Source organism: Camelina sativa, chromosome 2 (genome assembly GCF_030686135.1).
Source record: "Camelina sativa cultivar CO46 ecotype springtype chromosome 2, ASM3068613v1".
Classification (NCBI taxonomy): Eukaryota; Viridiplantae; Streptophyta; class Magnoliopsida; order Brassicales; family Brassicaceae; genus Camelina; species Camelina sativa.
The window spans coordinates 20,851,128-20,878,892 of record NC_141881.1 but is presented as its reverse complement, the minus strand read 5'-3'; the positions used below and the strand labels follow the sequence as shown (position 1 = coordinate 20,878,892).

At 35.6% G+C, this 27,765-nt stretch overlaps 4 protein-coding genes and 2 pseudogenes across 6 annotated transcripts; 5 read left to right on the top strand and 1 right to left on the bottom strand.

Annotated features, from left to right (window-relative positions):
* Positions 1-4,654: 4,654 nt before the first annotated feature.
* LOC104730568 (putative polygalacturonase) lies at positions 4,655-7,207 on the top strand. The gene is made up of 5 exons (XM_010449757.3): positions 4,655-5,375; positions 5,743-5,863; positions 5,969-6,143; positions 6,231-6,301; positions 6,383-7,207. Exons 1-5 carry the CDS (start codon positions 5,034-5,036, stop codon positions 7,018-7,020), a joined length of 1,347 nt encoding a protein of 448 aa, XP_010448059.2. The 5' UTR covers positions 4,655-5,033; the 3' UTR covers positions 7,021-7,207.
* On the bottom strand, positions 7,160-7,865 carry LOC147948959 (uncharacterized). Its single transcript, XM_087486571.1, has one exon. It carries the CDS (start codon positions 7,863-7,865, stop codon positions 7,350-7,352), a length of 516 nt encoding a protein of 171 aa, XP_087342697.1. The 3' UTR covers positions 7,160-7,349.
* Positions 7,758-9,406, top strand: LOC147948958 (uncharacterized). Of its 2 annotated transcripts, none has more exons than XM_087486562.1 (7): positions 7,758-7,897; positions 8,088-8,262; positions 8,361-8,422; positions 8,514-8,649; positions 8,736-8,811; positions 8,884-8,949; positions 9,035-9,406. In XM_087486562.1, exons 2-7 carry the CDS (start codon positions 8,132-8,134, stop codon positions 9,251-9,253), a joined length of 690 nt encoding a protein of 229 aa, XP_087342688.1. In that variant the 5' UTR covers positions 7,758-7,897; positions 8,088-8,131; the 3' UTR covers positions 9,254-9,406. The 2 variants fall into 2 exon arrangements, with proteins under 2 accessions (XP_087342688.1, XP_087342691.1); XM_087486565.1 differs by having other exon boundaries at positions 7,766-7,897; positions 8,124-8,262.
* A 5,130-nt stretch (positions 9,407-14,536) lies between these two features.
* LOC109127023 (putative F-box/LRR-repeat protein At5g41630) lies at positions 14,537-18,055 on the top strand. Its single transcript, XM_019231085.2, has 5 exons — positions 14,537-14,652; positions 14,795-14,865; positions 16,079-17,059; positions 17,202-17,348; positions 17,444-18,055. The coding sequence occupies exons 3-5, from the start codon at positions 16,082-16,084 to the stop codon at positions 17,903-17,905; spliced, it is 1,587 nt and encodes a 528-aa protein (XP_019086630.1). The 5' UTR covers positions 14,537-14,652; positions 14,795-14,865; positions 16,079-16,081; the 3' UTR covers positions 17,906-18,055.
* Positions 18,056-19,179: 1,124 nt separating this feature from the next.
* LOC109127021 (putative F-box/LRR-repeat protein At5g41840 pseudogene) lies at positions 19,180-22,018 on the top strand (annotated as a pseudogene).
* Positions 22,019-22,783: 765 nt separating this feature from the next.
* LOC104754839 (putative F-box/LRR-repeat protein At5g41840) lies at positions 22,784-25,626 on the top strand (annotated as a pseudogene). Its single transcript, XR_015580945.1, has 4 exons — positions 22,784-22,944; positions 23,573-24,598; positions 24,748-24,888; positions 24,977-25,626. The product of XR_015580945.1 is annotated as a putative F-box/LRR-repeat protein At5g41840 (transcript).
* Positions 25,627-27,765: the final 2,139 nt, after the last annotated feature.

Sequence of the window (27,765 nt, the reverse complement as noted above, 5' to 3'; positions counted from 1 at the left end):
AGTGATCTGATTGAAATCTCCCCCCACTAGCCATGGACAAGTGGATAAGGAGAAATATTGTTGGATTTGTATTAGCTCCACCCAGAGGTTTGTTCTCTCCTCTCTGATATTTGACGCATATACCGCCGTAAACACAAAGTTAAACTTGTTTGCCACTGTGACTTCGCAAGTGAGTGTTTGCTTTGACTGATGCAGGACTCTCACGGCAGCAGGATCCTTCCAGATGATAACTATGCGGCCATCCTCATCAGACAGGTGATTCGAGGTAAACTTCCATCTAGGACAAATCTTTGCCATTATGTGGTTCAAGTTACGATCTTTAATATGTGTTTCCAAAATTGCTTTAAAAAGAGGCTGATTAATACTAAGCCAACTACAAAAAGGCTGATGCTTATCCGGATCATTTAGAACTCGGATATTCCAAAAAAATTGTTTGATATCCATTACTGTTGGGTAGGGGGCTCTCCCAAAGGAGGAGCGGTGTCCAGCAGCATCTCGGAGGTTGGAGAAGCAGGATGATTAGCAGAGATGGGACATGTTTGGGGTGGGGAAGTTTGGAGGAGTGAAGGGTGGGACCGGGAACGTTTCAAGGAGGTTGGTTGGCGTTGTTCTGAAGGGGGGGAGTGGGGATATTGGAGCCCATTATGGGTGATTGAATCAGGAAGGCCCACAATATAGTGTTGGGAAGGGTTTTGATTAGTTAAGATTTGTGTATGAGAGTCAGGACAATGAGTAGAAGAAGACAAAGTAAGTGGGGTAGGTTTTTGTGGGGTGGCTTTTTGGGGTGTGGCTTTTGGGGGGGGGGGGGTAAAAGAACAGGATGGGTAACTTTCGAGCTGGATGAGTGGGTTGAAATGGTGGGGACAGGGAGTAAAGGCATGTTATATATTGTTGAAGGGTCTTTTGGTAGTTGGGGGGATAGTGACGAAAATTGGTTAGATGTGGGAATTGATTGAGGGGGAGTTGTCTGAGGGTTGCTTTTTGGAGACAGTAGCAGAGAGACCTCCCTCATTAATCACCAGAGAGCTCATTTTTGAGACGGTAAGAGAGGTAGTCATCTTGCCTTTTCCTTTTTTCTTTGCACTAACCGACGTCTTCTCTACCTTGTTTGTTGACCCAGGGATCGTGACCTTTTGAGAGTCTTGAGGAGGAGGGAGCTGAAGACAATTCTTTGCAATGTGACCCAGTTCCTTACAATAAGAGCACGTTGGGGGGAGCCATGGGTAAGTCACCTTAACTTCAACTACTTGACCATTATCTCTTGTGTATTCCACAACATCAGGGAGGGGTTTTGTGAGATCCACAATTACCTTCGCATGAGATATCTTTAGGCTGACCAAGTTTAAGGTGAAATGATCAGTTTCTTTTGGCTCACCTACTAGTCCAGCTATTAGACTTATCCCTTCCGTGGTACGCAGGTCTAAGGGGATATCAAGTAGATGAATCCAGATGGGGATGGAGGCAAGTGTAGGCGTCTCAGAAGAGTAGTTAGGAGCCCATGGTGAGGTATGAAACATTGAGTCCCCTATATACCATATACCTTTTTCAAGAACTTTCTGCCTAATATAATCATTAGGAATTCTTACAAGCATTGAACGGGTCATGTGATTCATATGGATCTCAAGACGTTTCCCTTTTCCCCATATGTGATTCAGAACACTCTGGATTTGATGATAGGAGGGAGGCCTACCATTGAAAGAACAGATGATAAAATCCTTATGCAACGCATCACCTCTCTCAAACACCGCATCAGGAATGTGTATACGGGGTCGACCAGAGTCCGCAATGGAGACTGGAGCTAGTCTTTTAAGAGATCTGCTAGTAGACTGCTTCAGTCTTTCAGCAAGCGTTGGTTTGTCTTTTTCGCCGAGAGGAGTAGTTGTAGTAGTCCTGCTCGAAGTAGATGCTCCACGTGACACAGTAGTGGTCAAGGAAGGGTTAGGAGTCAAGGAAGGTGGAGGGGGAGGTTGATGGTCAATGGGATAGCTAGTTTGGGAGGGAGGTGGGTTAGTTCTCAGTGGGTTTGAGGTAGAAGCCTTATTTGTGAAGATGGGGGAAGTTGATTTGGGTGGTAGAACAGTGTAGTTTTCAGATCCGGTGAAGTTTGCCGGAACAGTAGTTCCAGATCTAGGGTTTTGACTAAGATCTGAAACAGGGAGATCTACCTGATGCATCTCAACATCAGTAGTATTGGGGGAGACTTCAGTGATGCAAACAACACTCCTATCACTAGGCCCAGCAGTTTGAGCAGTTTGAGACAAGAGTCTTGTAATGGGTGAAACAGAGGGGGAAAGGGGAGGGAAGTGGGAAAGGGAATTTGAGGAGGGGGGGGGGGGGTCAGGAGGGTCCGGAGGGATGGAGGGGGGGGGGGGGGGGGTTGAGGTTACCACCAGCGGCGGGAAGCAGCGGATTCAGGGCGGAAGCACGGCCATTGAAGAACCAGCGACTCTGCATTGGAAACCGAACCAGAGAGAGAAGTCAACGAGAAGTCAACTTCTCTTTTTGTTTTAACACTTTCTAAGTTTCTTTTTATTTTCTTACGTTAAAAGCAGTAAAACATAAAACCAATTTTGGAACACGGTTTGGTTACCGAACATTTACGGTTTAGCTTTGATCTTTATTCATTTATTTAAAAAATTTTCACATATATTAAGATGAAATTAAACTGATAAGAAATACATAATTTTTATTAATAAATATTTATAATTCTAAATCAATAATATTTAATTATTTTCAAAATTTATAATCCATCATTAATAACTAAATAAATGCAGAAAAAGTTTTTGAAATGTATCTTTTTGTAACAATATTTCCTGTAAATTAAATTAAGAAAGAATAGAGAGAGTATTTTCTAATAATTGGGTTAATAGAAAATGTAATAATTCAAAAATCCTATTTTTTTTAAGTGATCGATCTATTAGCCTATATGAAGTTTTGATTCAACTCTAACCACCACACATAATTTTGGCTTATGGACTAAAAATGTTATTAGCAGAGAGTATTCATAGTCAACTAATACTTGTGTTGTAATTCTGAAAAGGTAAATTTTGTAAGTATTTTTTTTTTTTCATTTATCAACCTTGTATTTCTATACTGATAAAACTTTAAAATATAATAGATTTTTCTTATGTTTTTTATATCGTTTTATACCTTTTCATAACAACTTCTAGCATCTCCAATTGCATATGAAAACCTTGGTTTTCAAAATCTCATCTGATTATTACCTAGATTTCTTATTTTCTTGAGAAGTCTTTGCATGATGAGAGCTAATAAAAAAGTTACAAAATTGATGAACCTGTATAGCAGAATTATTTTGACGGACATGAGAAAGAATATTTCTTACAAATCTAATCAAGTCAACCAATTTGCTATTATTGTAAACCTTCTGATTGGTTTCAACATTTAACCTGAGTGCCTCTGCCCGGAAAGGAGGATCTAGTTTCATATGCCAATACTATAGCTGAACTTACTATAACTGATAGACGAAAATCTTGATCTGGAAAATTTTAATATTAATTTCTATAATGTTTGTTCATAAATAAAAAGCATGGATGAGAGAAATTAATACTTACTCATCTCTAGTTTATGTAATGGTGGTGATGAAAGAGGTGGAGACAGTATAGCTAACATACCATTCTTGTCTTCTTCTTTTTTCGGCACATAACATTCTTGTCATTTTGATCTGAATGTAGTAAATTAACCAAGAAACTAGTAAATTGATAATGATGAAAAAAAAGTGATTTGTTTAGTTTGAATGGGGATGTATACTAGCACAAAATCTGAGAAAAAAATCACATATACTTTCTCAAGAAAGTGTTACAAACACCTAAGCAACAAAGATATATGAACAGAAATTGATCATAAATTACTAAAATCTAAATGCCAAGTGCTTGCAAATTAATTTTCAAATTTGCTAAGGTTTTGGATTGAGACTTATATTTTCCATAATCACTAAACGATTTTTAATGATGTTGAGGACTATAATTATAACAACAAGTTATTGTCAAGCCTTGCCTTTGACAATAGTTGTTCATAAAAGTATGGTTTTGAATTGCTAAAAAAATTTAAAGTATTTATTGTAGATCTTTCATACATATTTTGTATTATCTTTAGAATAATATGAAAATATATTATTCAGAAATATAAATTTAATCCACTTTATCATTTTACTTTGTAAAAGATAAAATTAATAATAAAAAGACTATTGTCGGTTCTTCATTTCATTCCACAATAAATATCATTATGATAATTTTCAAACAAATTAAAAAAAAAAAAATCAGATATATCCTTACAAAACAATTTGACAATTGATATTTTCATTACTTTATGATATTAGTTTTATATTTCTTTAACAAAATTTATATTAAATATTTTTTAAAAAAATGACATCTATGTTATAAAAAATAATATAATTTTTTTTTTATCATCTTTTACATCATTATTAGAAGATTTTTGATCACTTCCTATTGTAATGATAATACAACTACCTAGTAACAAATAATATAGTTCTAGAAAATCATTTATCATGAAATAAAACTATTAAGGATTGTAAATTTAAGTTCCTTTTTTTTTTCTTTGTAAACCAAAACCAAAGTGTCAACCAACAAAACTAAATTGACTATTTCCCTAAAAAGACAAAGCTTTCCTAAAGGGGTTTTTTTTTTTTTTTTTTTTTATAGGTTCAAGGCTAAAAAGGCTTCTAACCTTGGTAACCTTGGTTAGTTGGTTGGTTAAATTAGATTTAGTCCTTTATTAGTTGATATTATAAGATATTTAAATTACCAAAGATTCGAAATTTACTTATCAGACCATTTAAACTTTAAAGCTAACCGAAGGAGAATAACGTAAATTAACAATCCCCTCTAATCCCCTCTGTTTTTTTTTTGCTTTCTTCTTCCTTGTCCTTGCCATTAATTAATTCTTGCTTTGACTCTCTCTCTCTCTCTCTCTCTCTCTCCCTATAGGCTATAGCTGCTAGATCTTTTTTACTCTCTCTTTCTTCTTTCACACTAGCAAAGGCTCTCATCTCAGATATGAAGATTTCTCGACCTCCGATCTCTGTTTTCGTACTCTTCTTCCTCTCTGCTGTTTTGCGTCACCATCTCTCGCTCGGAACTCCGATTACGTGTTCTGGTATAGTCCCGATGAAACACAGGACCGCGATGTTATCGATTTCTGATTTTGGCGCTGTCGGTGACGGAAAGACCCTGAACACCAACGCATTCAATGCGGCGATTGATCGGATAAGGAACTCCAACAGTAGCAATGGAACGCTTGTGTATGTGCCTCGTGGTGTGTATCTGACTCAGAGCTTCAATCTCACGAGTCACATGACTCTATACCTCGCCGATGGTGCGGTTATTAAAGCCCTTCAGGTGAGTGATTGCTCTTAATCGAATTAACCTTATGAAGATACTTGATTCAGTGGAATTGTTTGGTTTGATTGTTCTCTAATGATGTTTGATCTTGAAACTGTGATTGTATTTGGGGATTTACGTTTAGGTGTGTATCATTGTAAATATGCATTAAGGTTTTGAGTTTTCTTAGGTAGTTTGTTTGATCTTGTTGTTGTATCATTGTATATCTTGTTTATTTGAAGATTAGCTTCTTTACTGTGGTTCCATCTTTAATATTGATATCTCCGGTTCAAGAGTCAAAACATTGTAACATTGCTATACATGATTGTATTTGGAATTGGATAGAATTGCCTTTCTGAAAAATGCTTGTTTTTATTATTTTTAGGATACGGAGAAATGGCCTTTGACCGATCCTTTGCCGTCTTATGGAAGAGGACGAGAGCGCCCTGGACGAAGATATATCAGCTTTATCCATGGAGACGGACTCAATGATGTTGTTATTACAGGTGAGGTTGGTCGTCAGCTTAGAATGTCGAAAATGTAACTTCTGAAATCAGATTGTTTTGTTGCTGAAAATGAGAACTCGTTTGTGTGTTAATGCCGTTTGCTAGGCAGAAATGGGACGATTGATGGCCAAGGAGAACCTTGGTGGAACATGTATAGAAGTAGAACTCTGAAGTTTACAAGACCGGGACTCATTGAATTCAAGAACTCAACAAACATCGTCATCTCTCATGTTGTTCTTCAGAACTCCCCTTTCTGGACAGTTCATCCGGTTTATTGCAGGTTTGCAATCTTTCTCTCTTTGTAAGCATCTCTCATGAACTTGAATATGCACTTGGTGATTAGTACTTACTACCTCTTTTCTTACAGTGGTGTTGTTGTTCATCACGTTACCATTCTTGCTCCAACTGATTCCTACAACACCGATGGAATTGATCCAGGTTTTTATCAGTTTCCCTTGCACTTGATCACATTTTTCTTTCGTTTCAAATCATGACTGATGTGCTAACTAATTGCCACAGATTCAAGCTCTAACGTCTGTATAGAAGATTCCTACATGTCTACTGGTGATGACCTTGTTGCGGTGAAGAGCGGTTGGGACGAGTATGGCATTGCCTACAACCGTTCAAGCCGAGATATCACCATTCGCCGCATCACCGGATCTTCACGATTCGCTGGAATAGCCATCGGAAGCGAAACCTCTGGCGGAATCCAAAATATCACGGTGGAAAACATCACTCTGTACAATTCGGGGATCGGCATCCACATCAAGACAAACACTGGCCGAGGAGGAAGCATCCAGGGAATCACAATCTCTGGGGTTTACATGGAAAATGTTCGAACCGGGATTAAGATCTCTGGCGACACCGGAGATCACCCAGACGATAAATTCAACCTGACCGCTCTTCCCGTTGTAAGAGGCATAACGATCAAGAACGTATGGGGAATCAAAGTAGAGCGTGCTGGCATGATCCAGGGATTAAAAGATTCACCTTTCACCAATCTCTGCTTCTCCAATGTTACACTCACCGGAACAAAAAGTCCTCCTATATGGAAATGCTCAGATGTCGTAGGAGCCGCCCACAAGGTCAACCCCACGCCTTGCCCTGAGCTAACCGCAACCACCCAACAAGGTGGTTCCTGCGAAAACCAATCTTAACACTCCAAAAGCTAAGAGACCATGTAGAGTAATGTAAGTTATTGTAATATTCACAATCAAATCAGTTATTCATTCTATCTTCTTTCATCACCATTGCCACATATACCTCTGCAGTCAACAACACTTGGGACGATTAATCTATATAGACTGGTATCATCAATCTATAGAATAAAAAGGTTTACAAAAACATCTTCTACTGATACTGATATATATAAACAAAATACATCATCAGCATTTTCAGATCATATGAACATAGTGCATGCTATTTATTTAATCATATCTTAGATTCTAACACAAACTCGAGTCTTGTAATTGTTCATCTTCTTCATTCAGACCAAATGGTTGAGAAACTTGCGAATCTTTCTCTTGTAATAGTCTCTCTCATCTTCTTCTTTGCGCTTTACCAATTTCACCTTCGCCTTCTTGGACCCATCATCCTCCTCCGAGCCGACTAAGATCTTAATCGCCGAGATATCCGCAACGACGACGTCTGTTGTACCTGCTGCCTTCTCATCTTCGCCGGACAAGATCATGTCGTTGCCGTAAGAGATTTGAAGGCCACGTCCCCACAGCTCGTGGCACGGACGGCGTTTGAAAGGTTCCGTCGTCGTTAACGGACGTCTAGGAAAATGACGGTTGATCGGATGGAAATTGACGAAACTCACCGGCACTGTGACCTCGTCGGATCCGGGAAGGGTTGGTTTTGTGGAATCTGGGTCGGGTTCGGCTGATACAGTGGTTAAGGGTTCGTCGTTGATGTCATTTCCCGGCTTGGAGGAAGCGACGGAGAGAGCCAACGTGAACAGAAGAACGGTGACGGTAACGGTAACGGGGAGCGAGGCCATTGTTGTGTGAAGAAGGAATTCTGAACTATGAGGTATCGATGATAAACGGTGTTAACTATTTATTAACAAAAATTATTTTTTTAAAAGTCGATAAAAATTGTATTTTTAATAAGTTTGAGCCTGTTTTGGTCTGGAAGCCCAAATATTAATGGACTGAGCATTATTTATTGGCCCAATTAGTTTGGCGCGAGAAACTCAAATCCTGTACACCCATTTTCTTAGGGATTTTGAGGCTGTTCGTCTGACTGAGATTTCTAGGTTTCTCCATGACTTCACGGAGGAAAAGAAGAAAGGTGTATCAAGAATCATGTGCTGATAAATCAAAAATTCCATGTTCGCCAGTCGTTGTATTAGCTCACGGTGCCGGTGCTCCCTCTTCTTCCGACTGGATGATTAGGTACTTCTTCTGAGTTTAATCGCTCACTCGTGTCTGAGTGATTCATACACATATTGGGTTTGAATTTTTATCTATATTTGTTGGTGGGTTTGCTTTAGATGGAAGGAAATGTTAAAGAAGTCATTAGCAGCTGTTGAAGTGGTCACATTTGACTACCCTTGTAAGTGATTTTTTTTTTTGGTCTGAATCGTTAAATTTGATAATAGTGATGGTACTTGTAAGCATAAAGTGATTGCGGACTTGATGCGTAGATCTTGCTGGTGGGAAAAGAGGAGTTGCTCCTAAAGCTGAAAAATTGATTGAGTTTCATTTGGATGTTGTTAAAGAAACTGCTGCTAAATTCCCTGGTCATCCTTTGATATTAGCTGGCAAATCAATGGGTTCTAGGTACCATTTCGTTTCTCCCCCTCCCAGTCACCCACACGTTTTTTTTACGTTTCGGTGTTGAGTGTGACCCTTATTATCACTTGCAGGGTAAGCTGTATGGTTTCAGCTGTGAATGAAGATATTACAGTTTCAGCTGTGATATGTTTAGGATATCCACTTAAGGTTTGCACTTAATGACCATGACTATCCATAGTGTATGAATGACCAGTTGTATGATATACGTTGTTTTCTTAGGGCGCTAAAGGTGTGATAAGAGACGAGACCTTGCTGGAAATGGGAGTCCCAGTGATGTTTGTTCAGGTATTCTTCTATGCGTAAGCAACAAAACTCTATTTTGCACATGGATTGATTAAGGAAATGATTGGATATTTTGGATTGTCTAAAGGGTAGCAAAGATCCTATGTGTCCTCTGGATAAGCTTGAAGCTGTTTGTAACGAAATGAAAGCTGTGACTGAGCTGCATGTGATTGATGGTGGAGATCACTCCTTCAAGATTGGGAAGAAACACCTTGAAACAAAGGGGTTGACACAAGATGAAGTCGAAGATGTTGCTCTGAAAGCAATAGCCGCTTTTGTCTCCAAATCTCTTGCTCAAAGCTCATAATTTGTAGTCAAGGTTTACCAGGTTTGTGGGTATAAACTACATTTTCTTCGCCTGCCCTGTAGTACATTGCTTATTCAACTCCTAATGGCTAATGCTGTCAATCTTGTGCCAACTTTAGTTTTATATTTCTAATGGTAAACTGCAGTTCTTAGATTTCTTTTTACTACTTCTTTTACACCAAAGTCAAGTGTTTTTGGTTAGTTAATGTAGTTATGAAGTCTCCTTCAACTAAGCATCGATCTTGGCTTTGTGTGATACTGTCCCATTAATTAACATATATATTATTAATAAGACTCCTAGTTTCTTCTCAATTGTTGTTTGTTTATGCTTTTCCATTTACATGGTACAATATTGTATAATTTCCCAATTACTTCTGTGCATTTTGAAACAAAATCATAGATTTTTATGACAAAAGAAGCTAAATCACAAATTTTTAATATTTCTTTCAAAAATGTATTTGTTAATAGTAAATTTTATTTCAAATGGAATTAATACATTTTGACAAAGTTTACGATGAATTTGTTTCAACACAAATTTCCGGTCTTGAACTGATTTTTCGAACCAATTAATATATCGATAAATTAATCTCTATAAATTAATAAAATATTATTAATCCAAATCTATAAAATTTTAATATAGTTGATTACTAAATTACATTTCACGAATTGATATACTTATATCCTATAAAGTATCTGAATGTTCAAGAAAGTGGTAGGCGGTAACTGATTGATGACCAACACCTGATGTTTAGAATGCCTAATCGGAGTCTAGGAGATTTAGGCATTTTTCAACATAAAACATTATATGTATAATGTTATAGACAAAAAATTATGTAAAAATATATGTTAGATAAATAAAAGTAATCAATCATAAACGAAAATTAGAAAATAAATATTTATTTAATTTGTATCAACAATATATAGATATTTATAATTATGTATATGGATGTAAAAATTTTAAATTTAAATATACGTAGTTAAAAGTTAAAACTTAGTCAACCAAACATTAAATTAAAAGAGAATCCCACAGTTGGTAGCCCAAACCGGAAGGATAGTGTTTACAAAAGAAGTTTCAGAGATAAGTGATGTATTGTGTTTTTGGTGTTTTTCCTTCATTTAGTATTCGTTTTGACTCATTTGTTCCATATTTGTCCGTCTTTTTGTCTTATTGGTCTTTTCTTGAGTTGTGAATAGGTGTGGAGACGATATGCTAGATTTCGAGTCTTTTGGTTGGATTCGAGCTTAACCGGAGTAAAAAAGCAGGAAGTGACTTGTGGACATCTCTAAGTTGAACTAAATCAGAAGTCTGGAGAAGTCTGGTGAAGTTTGTAGACAACTCTAGCGAAGGCTGTAGTGAAGTCTAGGGAAATCTGTAGACAAGTCTGGTAAAGTCTGTAGACAAGTCTGAAGAAGTCTGGTGATGTCTGTACAAAAGTCTACTGAAGTCTGGAGAAGTCTGATGAAGTCTATAGACAAGTCTGTTGAAGCATGGAGAAGTCTGGTGAAGTCTGTTGTCTTTATACCTGAAATTGAGAAACTTATTTCTTTTTCTGATTTTTTTCTATTTTTTTTTTAAAATTTTTAATAATGGGTATAAATACCTCAAAGACCTAATTAGCAGGACGTTCTATTTTTTCGAGTTTTTCTGCATTTGATACCTTTGTAAGCCATTTCAGGAGATTAGAGATTCATCATCTTCGACACTTTGGCTGAAGTCTGGTGTAATATGTACAAAAATCAGGTGAAGTATGTAGGCAAGTCTGTTGAAGTATGGAGAAGTCTGGTGAAGTCTGTTTTCTTTATACATGCGATCCAGAAACTTATTTATTTTTTCTGATTTTTTCTATTTTCATTTTTATATTATTTCTTTTATTTTAATAATGGGTATAAATACCTCAAAGGCCTAATTAGCAGTACGTTCTATTTTTGAGTTTTTCTGCAATTGATACCTTTACAAGCCATTTCAGGAGATTAGAGATTCATCATCTTCAACCCTTTGGAGAAGATTTCTAAACTCTTTTCATTTTCATTTCATTAGTCTATTATGTCTTCTTTTATCTCTTTGTGTTGTTCAATTCAATATGTGTTAGTAGTCTCTTTATTAGGTTTTAGTAGTCCTGGGCAAATAACCGGAACCGAACGGACCGAACCGAAATTTCGGTTCCGGTTCGAGTATGGTTAGTAGATAATAACCGATTGGATAGTGTTTCAATTACCCATAGATATCGGTTATTAACCGAACCGAACCGATATCCATTCGGTTATCCGAATCAAACCGAACTCATATAAAAATTATGTTTTAGCCAAGAATCGAACTTGAGTCCCCTGCAAACTTGACCGTGCAAAGTGGCCACTGCACTACGTTGAAGTTTTGACATTCTAATACATGTTAAAATATATAACGTAATAAAATTAAACTAAAAAACCACACCAATATCATATATATTTAGACCAAAATACCAAAATATTTTAAATAAACCAAATATTTGGAAGTTTTTAGATATATTTGTTAAATTATAATCAAGTTTTATTTAAATAATATTTTTTTAAAAATATATTACACTGTTTTGGATACCCGGAACCGAAACCGAACCAAACCCGAACCGAAATAGTAAATTAACCGAATGGATCCTAAACCTCTATATCCGAACTATCCGGAACCGAATGGATATGATATGCTCAAATTAAACCCTAGAGCTACTCTCTCAAATTAAGAGATCAATGCAGTACTTAGGGGTCGAATTCCACAAGGACTCAAGACTACACAATAAATTATAGAGTTTTTCAATTATGCTAAACAGATTAAATTAAATTAAAATAAAAGCAATGCAAAATATTAAATTAAAGACTGTTGTAAATTCAATGGATCAAAAAGCTAGGATTAGGGAATTTCTCAGGAAATTATGAAATATTAAATCAATCAATAAATTAGGATTCAAACAATTAAGAACAGATCTAGAACTCTAAACACTTTTGTAAATTAAATCAGTTCTCACTGCAAATAATATCTAAATTTAAAACCAGAAAATCCAAATCTCTTTGTAAAATTCTAGGTAATAAATCAGCAATAAAAACAGGTTTAGATTGTTCACAAAATTATTAAATCAAATCTCTTTGCAAGAAATAATTTTGCTCATCAAAAGGTTTTTGTCAGGAAAATCAATTATATTCTCATATCAATTTATTTTCCTAGGGTATTAATTCTAGATGGCCAATCAAGGATTAATATGAAGAACAACCTAAGATGAAGATCTAGATAGATAATGAATCCTAAATAATCAGATCTAATAAATCATAAAATCCCTGTGAAAAACCCTAAACCTAACAAGCAAACTACTCAGACATAATCATTGAAGAACAAGACATGATTCTGAATAATAAGCAATTGAAATTAAAAAGAGTAATAAGGAGTTCAAGAAATTCTTCTCTCAAAGCAGATCTCTCTCTCTCCAAAGCTCTCAAAAATCTCTCAGGGTTGCAGAAAAAATAAAACTTGGTAGAATAAAAACTTGAGGGTTTGGAAAACCTAAAAACTATATATATATGTCCTAAAACACGTCAGGGACTTATGTTGCAAATATGGAAAACTTTGGGGCAGATTTGTAAATTTTCCAAAACTTGGGTCTTGAGTCGGCAGAGATGAGTGTCGATCGATGCCTCCTATCTTGGTGTCGGTCGATGCTCCTGCTTTCATCCGAGACCAAATTGATTCTTCAAGATTTATGCTCCAAAACAATCCAAATTGCTCCATTTTGCTCCTTCCATGCTAAAAACCTGTAAAGACTCAAAAACAATCTAGAAACAAATGAAAAGACACTAAAAGACTCTTTATATCATGGTTAAAAACCACAAAAACCATGATATATCAGGATATATCTGGAACCGAACCGAATACCCGAACGCCCAGGACTAGGTTTTAGGGTTCTAATTAGGGGATTCAATGCATTGATGTTTTGATTGTTATTTAGAGTTCTTAATCTTTAGGTTCTTTGATTCAGATGCTCTTAATGCTAGAATAGGACTGATCACCTTGTTCTAGATTCTAGGTTTTTCTATGCATCAAAAGTATTCAATAGAATGCATGAACTAATGAATTGAGCAATGTATTTCTAGCCAGCAAAAGTTAATGAAAGTTAATTTTAGGACGTATTGTGAACTTTATGAACTTGATTGTGCAAATTTGGCTATGAGGTTGCAAATGAAAGTTTAGCAAACTAATAGTCAAAATTTAGCTTCTAATGCGTTGATAGAGGGTTAGTCTATTATTGTGTTCATGTTCTAGAACAGTTCTTAATTATTGAATTTTTTTTTTCTCATTAGTCATTGATCTCTGAAATACCCTATGACCCAATGTTTTTTAATCTTATAATTTTCATCGTTTTTTTCTTGCATTTTTATTTATAATCCTAAAAACAAAACAAAACAAACATTTTTCCCCTTAGCTATTTACAAGTCTCGCAGATCTTACGCGAAGTACGAACAAGATAATCCGTTTTCAAGTTTGACGCACGTGGAATCCGAGAGAGGGATAAGAGTGGAAACGACTCCTTGAGCAGACTGAACTCATCCAACAGGTTAAAAAACACTAACCAATCTTCAGGGGCTTGGACCATCGCGACTAGCTCAGCACAATCCGTTTCATAGCGCTGACAAAAGAGTCCACATTATTCGCGGCTAACTCCGAATGAAGTGGAGATGGACTCCACCAAAGACACCTTGCTCCCAACAAAAAAAAGATTTAAACTTAGAGAATATATTAAAATAGAACATATGTGATTTTAGATGGTCTAGGTGGTTGTTTAGGCGTTGGATGAGTGCCTAGCGCCTAGACGGCCGCCTAGCCCACTTTTTAGAACAATTGTCAAAAGAAATAGTTGGTTATGATTAACTGGGGCCTTTTTGAAAATGATTGCCTAATACAAATAACTTTAAAATAAAAATTTCTGACTAATGTTATTTATTTATTTTTTATTTTTAAAATATTTCTAACAAATTTATTCATATACATAATTATTAGAATATGTTCAGGTTTTAATTTCAGAATTAATATGTATTCAACATATTTTCACAATATTTTTGATGAAATTTCAATATTTTATCTTTTGTTATTTTTTCCAGATTTTATTAAACCAAGGTACTGTATTTACAAAAATATCCAGTCAATGCAAAATAATTGTTTTGAAAGACTTATCAAAGTAAGGAAATAAATCTTATGAATAAACCCTATAACTCAAATTTTTTTGCTCCTCTTATATAAATATACACCTCTACTAATCTTAAACATAATCTTAATTAAATCTATTCGCTCCGCCTCTTATTTTTTCTTACATTTGTCTTGTAAAACAACCAAAAGATATGGCGACGGCGTTCGAGAAAAACTCTCAATAATCTCGAGACGAGGTATCAGTACTTTACTCGAAAGAGATAAAAATCTCATATCATCTAACTCCTTCAAATTTTCAAATTAAAACATAATCTTAATTAAATCTATTTGCTCTGCCTCTTATATTTTCTTGTCCGTATTTTTCAAAACAACCAAAAGATATAGCGAAGGCGTTCGAGAAAAGTCCTCAATAATCTCGAGAAGGGGTATCGGTATTTGACTTGAAAAAGGTAAAAATCGCATATTATCGAACTTTTTCAAATTCTCAAATTAAAATATTTGTTTTTGTTTTCTGGGTTCTGAATAGGGCCGAGCATATATTAAATAGTAGATACTTTAAAATTTTGATATACCCGAGTTTGGATCTGTCGGATCCGTGAAACAATTACCGAGATTCGGATCCACAAATATCCACGTGTATCTAGATCCAGACAAAAGTAGCTATGAATCTTGTAATTATTTTTTAAAATAAAATCTAATAAAAAATATTTTAAAACAATTTAAAAATATTTAAGACATAGTGCTTCTTAAAAATACGCATGGGTTTTCAAGATATAGTTTATGTGTTTGTGATATGTCATATTTTAAGCAATTCTACTATTTTGATTAAATATATATAATTTGTATACAAATAATTGAATTATTTTTATATAAAAGCGGATCTGATCTGAATATGTATATCGTAACTTTAAATCTATATATCCGAATCCGGATCTATGAGCTCCAAATACTTTATTTTTTTGCAGTCGGACTTCATATCTGTTTTTTCTATTATATCATATTTTTGGGTATGAATTATATCATATCTTGTCTAAAACATTTTAATCATATAAAAATAATTTGATCATCCCATCCTAGTTTTTGGTTGTGGTGGATCTTCTAAGCATTTTTTTTTTTAAATATTTTTTAAAATCATATTTTATTTAATACGTAAGAGTATCTTTATTGGTGATAGAACTGGAGTGTCTTTATTTAGATTTAAAAAATAAATGATGAATTGTAATTAAATGAAAACCAATAAAAAATGACATGTGGATAGGAAATGTCTTAAGAGATGTTTTTATCGTCTTCCTAAAACCATTCCCATCGGTAATACCACGAAATAGGGTCTGAGTGTGTCTTATCGGTAATACCACGAAATAGGGTCTGAGTGTGTCTTAATATATTTATGCAGAGACACTATCACACTCTCTTTCCTATTTTTCTTAATTTTTTTTTTAAATTAGTAGACACTCACCAAGTATGACTGATAAAGATGACCTAAATCACTCTTTTCTTCTCTTGGGAGTCTTAAAATTATATTAAAAATATTGCTTTAAGACACCTATAGTATAAGCAATGGAGATGGTCTAAGAAAGCAAAACTTAACATACAAAATTCTTAACTGATATTACGTACAAAGTGGTATTGTGACCTCACTGTAAGTGTTGATTGGTGTGTCAGAAAATGGAATCGGAAAATAAGGATAGGATCAGTGATTTACCAGACCCACTGATATGTCACATCTTATCCTTTCTTCCAACAAAAGAAGCTGTTTCGACTTCTGTTCTTGCCAAAAAGTGGAAGCCTCTGTTTGTTGATGTACCAAGTCTTGACTTAGATGACTCCAACTGTCGCAACCCCCCAATGAGTTATGAAGAAAAGAGAACGAATGGTACAAGTTTTATGCATTTTGTGGATCGTGTATTGGCTTTGCAAGGGAATGCTCCGATCAAGAGATTCCAACTTGTAGGTAGTGATGTTGTCAATGAACTGTGGGTGCTGGATTGGGTACCAAAAGTGTTGAGACGTGGTGTATCAGATATTCATCTAAGCATGTCTTCGCATTGGGAAAATTTTGAGTACCCGAAATTTAATCCTCTGCCTCCAGAGATGTTTGTAAGCAAGACACTGGTTAGGCTGACAATCATATTTGAACATGGCGTCAACATTAGTGTGAAAGGTGATGTTTCTCTTCCGAAGCTTAAGACTCTCCATCTTAATTATTTCAAGATAGCAACGAGTATGTTTAACAAGCTTCTCTCTGGCTGTCATGCGCTCGAAGAATTAGTGCTGACTAATTTGATGTGGACTAAGTATTTGGAACATGATGTTGTGTTCATATCTATCCCAACCCTCAAGAGACTCAAATTTTGTCGCTATGAACAATATGATGATGCTAACAAAACCGTGTCCTTGTCATTTGATAATCCAAATCTGGTCTACATGGAATATTTTGATACTATTGCGGATAGGTATCAACAAGTGAGTTTTGGTTCGCTTGTTGAAGCTACCATCGGACTTCGACTTACACCAGACCAGTCCTATTTCCAATGGTATGAATGTGAGAATTATTTGATATCCAGTGAAAAGTCTAATGTAACAAATTTTCTCAACGGAATACTCAATGTCAAGATCCTCCACTTGACTCCTGACATGCTTCAGGTCAGTTCCATTCATCTTTCTCTTAACCTTTTGTTAATATAATGCTACTCAGAATCAGAAATAAAAACAACCTGGATATTGATTAGTCGTAGCAATATATAAGGCTTGAGTTGATTTGTTTTTCTATTTTGTTTTTTTTCAGGTACTTGGTTGCTGCCGTGATACAATACCAATATTCAACAGCCTCACTCGTTTAACTATCGAGACTAAACCAGAAACCGAAGTACTATGGAAACCATTGCCAGCTTTACTCAAGAGTTGTCCAAATCTAGAAACCCTCGTCTTCAAAGTACCATATACACAATCCTTTATATCAACAACCATGCCACGTTGCTCAACACACATTTAGATTTTAAAACTATTTCCTTTTTTGTTTTGTTTCAGGGACTGCATCATATATACACAGAAAGATGTGAGGATGAGGACGGGTGCTTATGCAAGTGTTTTATTGAGTATACGGAAGTGGTTGCTCGTACTTGCCTGTCATCAAGTCCGGTCAAGGTTATAGAGATACTTAACTTTGGTGAAATTCTTGATGACAATGATGACGACGAAGATGATAATAACATAGTACGCATGCTCACGACCTTATCAGACGATGACGATGATGATGAAAATGGTGGACTTGTTCATTGCTTAAGGGAGAAGATAGAGTATGTCAAGTACTTCCTAGAGACAATGCCGAATCTTGAGCAAGTGAAAATGCGCTTTCTTTTATCAAATGAAGAAGATGTAATGATGAAAGTATTCAAGAAACTTCAGAATCTTCCCAAAGTAGCTTCACCCAACTGCAAAATCCAAGTATTCTCTGATAACCTCAGCCTATCATATAATACTTCCGACTAAATGGGCCGTGGTCCTTGTCTTTAGAAGATCTTTTTTTTCAAGCTACAAGTTTGTGTAGTTGCTGAAAGATCCTATGATTCTCTTTGCTTATGCCGTTTGTTTCTTTATTTGACAACTCTCTTTTCTTTTCTCTTTTTTTTTTTTTTTTTTGGTTTTATTTCCCTTAATGACTCTTGTGTTTAATTTATGGTTTCCCCTTTTGGCTTATGGTAATATCATATTTTGTTTTGACTATATATTTTCTGCGTGTATGTTGAAAAAAGTTAGCAAACCAAATGATAGACTAGATTTGCTTGACTTCACCATCCACTATATATAGCTTTTTTCAACTCCAAATGGTTAATGCCGTCAAATTTTGTGGCAGCATTTACATGATAGTTCTTTTTTGCAATGAGTTTTATTTTTTGAGTCTTTCTTTTGCTCATTCCTCTGTCTGTAGTCGAGCTCTCTGATCTGAAATCAACTATATAATTAAAAAGTGAAGATAAATATATCATATATGTAATGTATGTCTGTGTAATGTGTTAGACACTTAGACGTCCCAAGTGTTTCTTTGTAGTTGTATTTTATTTTGCTTGCATTTGCATGGTACAATCATGTGTGCGTTGTAGATGAAATCAGAAATTTTTAATTATTTTTAATTTCAAAAGATATTTGTTAATCCTAAATCTCAAATGCAACTGAATATATTTGAAAAGTTTTGAATAAAAAAATAATACAATAAATAAGAAGGATATTTTGAACTATTTTGTATTTTACAGAATTCTGTTTTATAATCTGCTTATAAACTTTCACAATATATAACAAATTAAAAGTGTTTTTTTTTTTTGGTAAGTAACATTTTTGAAAGTTGTAGTGGAGGTCTCATTAAGTTACTATGGTCACATTACTGTTTTTAATTTAAAATTGGAAAATTAAATTTATATTGAAAGGTGAATTGTACTTTTTGTTTTTGGAGTCACATTACTGTTCAAATAAATTGATTTATTTATGTCACTCTTGAGAGATAAATGTGGAGACTTGACACACAAAGAGAAAGCCAAACGTCGTCACTTGTCTCTATGATAAGAAACCTCACAGAGCAGCCCTAGTAAGTTTTCTCCATTTTCTTCTTATGATTTAACTGTTCATGTCTGATTTACCTTTAACGATTTTAGTTTTGTGGGTACTTATTGTTTCGTAGCCTTCTTCCTTTTCGGTTGAAACTTGGAATCTATTTCTTACCGGAGTGTCATGTATCATGTTCAGGTTGTAAGTAGTGTCTCTGTCACAAAATGAAAAATGAAAAGAACAAAATTGGTGGTTGTAGAGATATAATCAGCGGTTTACCAGACGCAATGCTTTGTCACATCTTAACCTTTCTTCCAACTAAAGAAGCTGCCTCAACTAGTGTTCTAGCCAAAAGATGGAAGCCTTTGCTTGCTTTTGTACCAAATCTTGAGTTTGATGACTCCATCCATCTCCACCCTCCTCCAGAAAGTAAGAGTTTTATGGCTTTTGTGGATACTGTGTTGGCTTTGCAAGAAAATGCTCCGTTGACAAGATTCCACCTCAAGTGTAAAAATGTTCGTCGATGAATATAAGAGCATGTGCATCGCACCGTCCTTCGTCCGTCCCACATAATTAAACCAATTAATTTAAATCGAAATCAAATATTTTACGAAGAAACGTTCCTTAAAACGGGACAATTTTTATGCGTCCCTCAGCACACGTGGCGGCGTTTGGTCTTCTCTTCTTCTCTAAAGCAAAAAAAAAAAAAGATTTGAGAAGAGAAGGAAAGAAGAAGAAGAATGGATTATCGGACTGCGTCTTTTATCGGATTCTCTGTTCTCTACAAGGATTACAAATCGATTGTGATGGGCTGCTCACGAATAGATTTCATAGCCACATATTCGTTAATACTGTGTCTTTTCCTTGGTCGATTTCTCTGTTCTCTGCGTCTTTTTCTTGGTCGCTCACGAATCGATTTCTCAGCAGGTTAGCCAATCGATTCAAAAATTCTGATTATATCCATTTCTTTCGAATTGTTTCTTGGGGACAAGCTATTTCACCGTGAATGTTGTTTCCTAATTGCTGAATCGATAGCATAGTTGTTGATCTGTGTTGGACAAGCTATTTATTGTGTTGCCATTTTAGCTAATTGTGATGGGCTGGTCCTTCGACCATGGAAATGCTTGAGTTTCATAGCCACATATTCGTTAATACTGCACGACATTTTTGAAAATATGCTTTAGAATTAGGTGTGTGTAGATGGGTAGATTCCCTGATAGTTTTTCCCCCTTTTCTCTTGGCTTGTTTGTTTTATAGGTGTCTTCTTTGTCTTGTACAGGTACGGCCTGATGGGCGGTGGAATCTATCCAGGTACGGCCTGACTTCATATCAACTTTGCTGACTTACCAAAGAAAGCATGTGGTATCCGAATCCAAAGTCAGCAGCAGTATGACATTGAAGGCAGCAGATTCATGAATAGCATTGACTTGGAAAGAGAAGACGAATGCGGGATATGCTTAGAGCCATGCACGAAGATGGTGTTGCCCAACTGTTGCCATGCCATGTGCATCAAATGTTACCATACGGGGACTAGACTTACTTCTGCTTCTCCATTTTCTTTACCGTATTGTGAGTTTGTTGCATTGATTTAGGACTTAACTTGTAAGGAGGATTGATTTGGATTCAAAATATTATTATTTTATATGAGGGACCAAAAACTATGGGACACCAATGCTGATACTAAAAACAAGAAACTTTCAAAATAATAATATTAAATTTGGGGGACCAAAAACTATGGGACACCAATGCCCATGGATTGGATAATCAAAGTGTTGAAACGTGGTCTGCTAGATATCGATCTATACGTTCCGAGTTCTTGGGATGGTATGGACTCTTTTTATACGCTGCCACTAGGTATCTTTGTGAGCAAGACATTAGTTAGGCTGAAGATACAGTTTGAGGATGGTGTCAGCACTAAGGTGAAACGTGGTGTTTCTCTTCCGAATCTTAAGACACTACATCTTGTTATTTTCGGATCGATACAGGTATGTTTAACAAGCTTCTTTCTTGATGTCACGCTCTCGAAGAACTATTGCTGGTTAATTTGATGTGGGACGATCCTTGGGTTAGTGTAGAACCTTTCTCCGTGACCGTGTCTATCCCAACCCTCAAGAGAATGAAGTTTTGTCGGTCCAAAAGATTTGATGAAGATACTGATTACGTGTCATTGTCACTTGATAATCCACATCTGGTCTATCTAGAATATTCTGATACTATTGCTGACAAGTATCAACAAGTGCGCTTTGATTCGCTTGTTGAAGCTAGTCTCGGACTTCGAGTGACATCTGATCAGATCTATATGCCATTGTATATGACGGACTCTTTTTTGGAATCCAAGGACAAGATTAATGTCACAAATCTTCTCACCCGAATATGCAATGTCAAGATCCTCTACTTGTCTAATGACACTCTTGAGGTCAGTCCCATCTTTTGTTCGTTACTTACTCTTCTTATGGCTTGAGTTGATTTGATATTTGTTGTTTTCGAAGTAGTACCATTGTCCTCATCTAGAAACCCTTGTCTTCGAAGTAGTACCATATACTATACACACACACCCCCCCCTTTATATCAACAGCTGCCATGTTTTTTAAGACACGCTTAGGTTTTTGAAACTGATTTCTTTATATACGTTTCAGGGACTACATCACAAATTTACAAATAGATGTCACGATGAGGATGGGTGCTTGTGCATATCGTAGTGGGTGGGAGACTCGTTCTTGCCTGTCATCAAGCCCGGTGAAGGTTATAAAGATATTGAAGTTTGGTGAAATATGTGTTGATGATGAGGAGGATGAGGCTGAGGATGAGGATGAGGATGAAGATGGTGAATCTTGTGATGAAATTGATGAAGGCATAGAAGAGCAGGTAGAGCAAGTCAGGCAATTCATAGAGACAATGCCGGATCTTGAACAAGTGATACTGTACTACAAGACACCCCATGATAAAGATGTGATGGAACTATTCAAGAAATTTCTCCAGCTTCCGACAGTGGCATCAACCAAGTGCACTGTCCAAGTTATCTCAGATAACCTCAAGCTTATCTTCTACTTTGTCGAGTACTAAAACGGAGGTACTATTCTTGATAAGATCCTTATTTCTTGATATGTCTCGGGCTTTAAGAATATCTAAACTCTATTCAAAGATTCTCTTGTTTCTTTTGTTTGTTTGTTCTTCCTATAATGACTTGCTTACTCCTTTTGAGTACTGAGGAAGGTGATCATCTTTTGTTTGTCTTCTCTTTTCTTCTATAGTTTGTTGAAGAATCTTAGCATTAGCTCACTGTTCTCTTCTTGAAATGGATCACAGTTTGTTGATGATAATAGTGATATGTCGTGTCCATAATCTTGTTTTGTAAGTCAAAGTTGACATACCATTTCTAAAGCATTATTGTTTTTACGTAACACTGATCTCATCTTGAATGTGAAATAAATTATTAACAAACCCCAAAAGTAATGGTTTTAGACTTTTAGTACAAAATTCTTAGCATTTGTAAAAATAATAATATACAGTCCTCCTCAAGAGCGAAATCACACCAAACCACATGCTCACTGATGAGTTCCACTGCTTGTGTTTTTTATGAAAATGAAAAAGAAGAAAACATAATCACAATTTTTTTTTTTTTTTTTTTTTGTAAAAATATATGAAAAAAATATTTGTAAAATTATAAACATCAAGTGAAAATGTATAAATTTTTAAAAGTTTTTGAAATACAAATTTTTTTTTTGTATTTTGTAGAACCATTTAGTAAAAAAAAAACAATTTAAACTTGCTTATGTATAAGAAGAGTAACCGAGTCAGTAAGCACTGCACAACCAGTCATCATATAAAAATAAATTCAGTTTCGACTCTGAGAGAAAAAAGTGAGACTTTTAATTTCGTCGAAAAAGAAAGAAACCCTAACTTTCTCGTCTTCTCTTTACCATTTTGGATATAAAAGAAGAGAAACCCCTCAAGAAGACTCAACCGTTGGGCTCTGCTCTGAAACTCAAGTAAGTTTTCTCCATTTTCTTCTTATGATCTCGTTGCTCTTGTAGTGTATATCTCCAAAGATTTGGTTTTTCTTCGTGGGTACTTGCTGATTCTACATAAAGGATTCGCCTTTTCTGTATCTAGTCTTCTTGTTGAGGTTGTAACTTGTAAGTAAGTAATGGATCTCTCTGTGATAAACTGAAATCGATATGTTTGCCCATTTACGTCTTATGATCTCTCAGTGTAATGTATTATGTATGTGTGTTTCTATTTTGTCTCCAGCGATTTGGTTCTGTGGGTACTTGCTGATCTCTTAGCCTTTTGTATAATATCTCCAAAGATTTGGTTTTTCTTTCATGGGTCTTGCTGATTTTACAAAAAAGGCGAATCCTTTTGTATCTCTCTGTATTAGCCTTTTTGTTCAGGTTGTAGATAATGGATCTCTCTGTGATAATCTGAAACTGATATAAGAATCGTTTGCCCAATTTACGTCTTATGATCTCACACTGTGTAATGTATGCGTGTTTCTATATTGTCTCCAACGATTTGGTTTTGTGGGTATTTGCTCTTTCTTTAGTCTCTTTGGTGTTTTTGTTCTCAGTTAGTATATATCTTAATGAAATGTATCTGTGTGTGTCTATTTTTCAGGTCTGTTTCAATATGAAATCGAGAAAGAAGGTTGTTGGTGGTTCCAGTGACAGAATCAGCAGTTTACCGGACGCACTGATTTGTCACATCTTAAGCTTTCTTCCCACAAAAGAAGCTGCTTCAACCACTGTTCTTGCCAAGAGATGGAAGCCTCTGCTTGCTTTTGTACCAAATCTTGACTTCGACGACTCTTTCTGTTTCCATCCTCCAAGGACTTACCAAAGAGCGACAAACAGTTGTGAAAGTTTTTTGCAGTTCGTGGATGGTGTATTGGCTTTGCAAGCGAAAGCCAAAGCTCCGTTGAACAGATTCCATGTCAAGTGTAAACATTTTGTTGATCAATATTGGGTTCTCGAATGGATACCCAAAGTCTTGAAACGTGGTGTGTTAGATATTGATCTACAAATCCCTACCTCTCGTGATATTTGTGAAAAATCGAGCTTCTATCCTCTGCCTTCTAAGCTCTTTGAGAGCAAGACATTGGTTAGGCTGAAGATACAGTTTAAAGATGGCGTCAACATTCATGTGAAACGTGGTGTTTCCCTTCCGAAGCTTAAGACTCTCCATCTTGATTATATCCAGATAGAAACGAGTACGTTTAACAAGCTTCTCTCTGGCTGTCACGCGCTTGAAGAATTAGTGCTGGTTAATTTGATGTGGGATGAGTCTGAAGAACCTGAACCTTTTTGCCCTGTGACTGTGTCTATCCCAACCCTCAAGAGACTAAAGTTTTGCCGTTCTGAAGATTTCTATGAGGCTGATTTTCATGAGTATGGCTACTATGATGAGGAAAGAGAGGGAGTGTCTTTGTCGTTTGATAATCCGAATTTGGTCTACCTGGAGTATTCTGACGCTGTTGTGGACAAGTATAAACATGTGAGTTTTGACTCACTTGTCGAAGCTAAACTCAGACTTCGAAATACACCTGATGATGATGAAACTGAAACAGACAAGTTCAATGTACCAAAGCTTCTCATGGGAATACGCAATGTTAAGATTCTCTACTTGTCTAATGACACTCTTGAGGTCAGTACCTTCTTCCTCCTTAACATTCTTTTATTGACTACTTTTGTTTCTATTAGTAGACCAAAAATAATGATTAAGGGATTGAGTTAATAATCACCTTTCACTACTGAGTGTTGATGTAATTTGATTTGGTTTGGTTTGTGTTTCAGGTACTTGCTTGCTGCCGAAGAAGAATACCGGTGTTCCACAACCTAATCGAGTTAACTATTAAGACTACACCGTATGTAGGATGGGAATCATTGCCACCTCTACTCAAGAGTTGTCCAAGTCTAGAAACCTTGGTCTTCGAAGTACTATTACACATCCTTTAGATAAACTGCTGACAACGTTTTTTAAGCACATTATTGATTATGAAACTGATTCGTTTAAATGTTTCAGGGACTGTATCACAATTATACAGATAAATGTGGAGAGAAAGACGGATGCTTGTGCAAATATGATAATGATTGGGGGGGTGAAGATGGATGTTCGTACTTGTCTATCATCAAGTCCAGTGAAGGTTCTGAAGATATTGAAGTTTGTGAAGCTTTTGATGATGATGCTGATGCTGATCGAGCTGATGATGACGATGATGATCAAGATGCTGGATCTTGCGATGAAGTTGATGATGTCGCAGAGGAGCAGATTGAGCATGTCAAGCACTTCCTAGAGACAATGCCGGATCTTGAACAAGTGATATTGTACTACAATTCACCAAATGATCAAGATGTGATGAAAGTATTCAGGAAACTTCAAAAGCTTCCTCGAGTAGCTTCAGCTAATTGCAATGTCCAAATAAACTCGAAGAACCTCAGCTTGTCGTCTTCTTCGACTAAACGAGGTACTCGTCTATAGAAGATTCTTCTTGTGGTTTCTCAGCCATGGATATGTCTCAGGCTACAAGTTCGTTTAGTTGCTAAAAGATCTAAACTCCAATCCAAGATGTGGACCTCTCTTGTTTCTGCCTTTTGTTCTTTCTTTAATGACTTGAGTACTTTAATGTTTGCTCTTTTGCTTTTGACTGAAAATGTTGGTTATCTTTTGTTTTTCTCTCTTCTCTTCCTTCAAAGAAAATTAGCACTCTGTTTGTTTTCTCCTTGAACAAGATCACATTTTGTTCTGTAAGTCGGTCTCAGCCGGTTTTATTTCTTCCTATATGAACATTCTGAAGAATTGTCTCATTCGTGATTCAGATATTGAAACTATGAACATGATTCTCTTTGTTCCAAGTAATGATCTCATCTGGAATGTGACTCCTTTCACTGTGACCTCCAAACACTTTGGCCATTTCAAACCCACTTTTAGAAATGTAGGGCAACGCGGTCCAAGATTCTAGAACGGTAACCATATACAAGTATCTTAATATCAATCATTTAAAAGACACTTAAAGTATCTTAGTATCTTAAATATCAATCATTTAGAAAGTAGACACTTTTACGGTTTTACCTATTTTAAAGAAACTCATCATTAAAAAACTAATAATAGAAAAATCTTAAGACACTCACACTAAGACCATCACGTTCTAATTTTTGAGTTCCAAAAGTTTAAATATTAAAAAATTTATTTAGTTAGATTATAAATTAAATTTTGGTGAAAAATAAAAAATCAAACCAATCATAAATAGACAAGTGTTGTAAGAGTTTCTAATGATGTTTTCACAAGAGCATCATTACTCGAGTAACGGCTGAACATTTCTCAAAAAAACAAAAAAATTATTTATTTTACAAATTATTATTATTTATTTATTTTTTAATTTCTGTTCCACTGAATAAATGACACATATCTTGTTTGGTCTGAGTATCGTTTCTCAAGTAACTCTGGGAAGAAACGTTTCCTTTCTTTTTTTTCTTCTCTCTCTTCCTTTTATTATTTTATAATAAAAGTATTTGAGAGAGCATCTCCTAGTAATGATGGTCTTAAGTTTTAAAATTAGATATTTAGATACAACTTCTAATTTTTCTCTCTCACTTTTCTATATTTTTTAATATTTTAACATACTAAAATCTTCTTATTGGAGGTGCTCTAAGATGATTAATAGAGATGGTTTTATAACCTAAAACCTAATTTTCTTTTTTAATATATTTTTTATAAAGCCTATCCGAAGATCTAGATAAAAACACGCCAAAGTGCTATAGAGTAAACTTCTCTTTATCACACTGTCTATCCCGACTTTCAAATGCTTTTCAACTACTGTTAGAGATAGTCAGATCACATGTTATTGAAGTACTACATAAACTGAATAAGTGATATATCATAGATTTTACGGTTTTAACCATGATATAAGTGTGTTTTTAGAGTCTTTTGATTTGTTTTTAGGGTCTTTCTAAGTCTTTTTAGGACTAATTACCATTTGGCATGGATGAGAGCATAATTGAGCAAATTGGGATGAGAGCATAATGGAGCAAATTGGGATGATTTGGAGCACATTCAAGCATTGAGGATGAAGCTGTGAAGCTTGGAGACGATCTCTGATGATGGTGTCGATCGACACCACATTGGTGTCGCTCAACACCCTTTGCGACACAAGAAGAAACCCAACTTTCTCAAGTTCTGAAGATTTACAAAGCTTCCCTAAAGTTTTCCCTAATTGCAACATTAGTCTCCGACGTGTTTTAGACATATATATATATAGAGTTTTCATCTCAGAAATCCCTAAAAGATTACTGACAATCTCAAAACTCCCTCTCTTTTTTGGCATTTCTTTTTATTTTTTTTTAAAATCGAGAATGTGTTGTTTTACATTATTGTCCAAAGAAAACTAAGATATTTACAAAAAATACCTGGGTAGTATCCACCCAACCAAACGAAATCGGATCTAAAACCCGAGAAACTGAATCGGTATCTTTTCTAAAAAAAAACTATAAAATTTATGTTTAAAACCGCTCTCTCGTCACTCTTCTCTTTCTTCGGGAAACTCGAATCGATTTGGGTGAAACTGTAGAACTAGGGGTTTCTCGTTTTCTTTCAATCAACCAAAAATCGAGTAAGAAGATGGTGAAAACAAGGGGGAGGGGGTCGTGTGAGGAGGAGTGAGCGTTTGAAAGAAAAGAAGATCTCACAAGGAGATGGTGGTTCGAAAGCAAAATCCGATTCGCCGGAAGTAGGTGTGTCGGGTTTGAGTCCAGCGACAGTAGGAGGAGAGAGAGCTTTGAGTACGGTGGCGGAAGAAAGTGAAACTCAAGTTTCTG

Excerpts from the sequence above, each read along its gene's own strand:
- LOC104730568 (XM_010449757.3), top strand. The coding sequence starts at position 5,034 with ATGAAGATTTCTCGACCTCCGATCTCTGTTTTCGTACTCTTCTTCCTC. Across the intron at positions 5,864-5,968 it reads CAATGATGTTGTTATTACAG|GCAGAAATGGGACGATTGAT; the intron begins GTGAGGTTGGTC and ends GCCGTTTGCTAG. Across the intron at positions 6,302-6,382 it reads CACCGATGGAATTGATCCAG|ATTCAAGCTCTAACGTCTGT; the intron begins GTTTTTATCAGT and ends TAATTGCCACAG.
- LOC147948959 (XM_087486571.1), bottom strand. The coding sequence starts at position 7,865 with ATGGCCTCGCTCCCCGTTACCGTTACCGTCACCGTTCTTCTGTTCACG.
- LOC147948958 (XM_087486562.1), top strand. The coding sequence starts at position 8,132 with ATGACTTCACGGAGGAAAAGAAGAAAGGTGTATCAAGAATCATGTGCT. Across the intron at positions 8,263-8,360 it reads TCTTCCGACTGGATGATTAG|ATGGAAGGAAATGTTAAAGA; the intron begins GTACTTCTTCTG and ends GGTTTGCTTTAG. Across the intron at positions 8,423-8,513 it reads GGTCACATTTGACTACCCTT|ATCTTGCTGGTGGGAAAAGA; the intron begins GTAAGTGATTTT and ends CTTGATGCGTAG.
- LOC109127023 (XM_019231085.2), top strand. The coding sequence starts at position 16,082 with ATGGAATCGGAAAATAAGGATAGGATCAGTGATTTACCAGACCCACTG. Across the intron at positions 17,060-17,201 it reads TGACTCCTGACATGCTTCAG|GTACTTGGTTGCTGCCGTGA; the intron begins GTCAGTTCCATT and ends GTTTTTTTTCAG. Across the intron at positions 17,349-17,443 it reads TAGAAACCCTCGTCTTCAAA|GGACTGCATCATATATACAC; the intron begins GTACCATATACA and ends GTTTTGTTTCAG.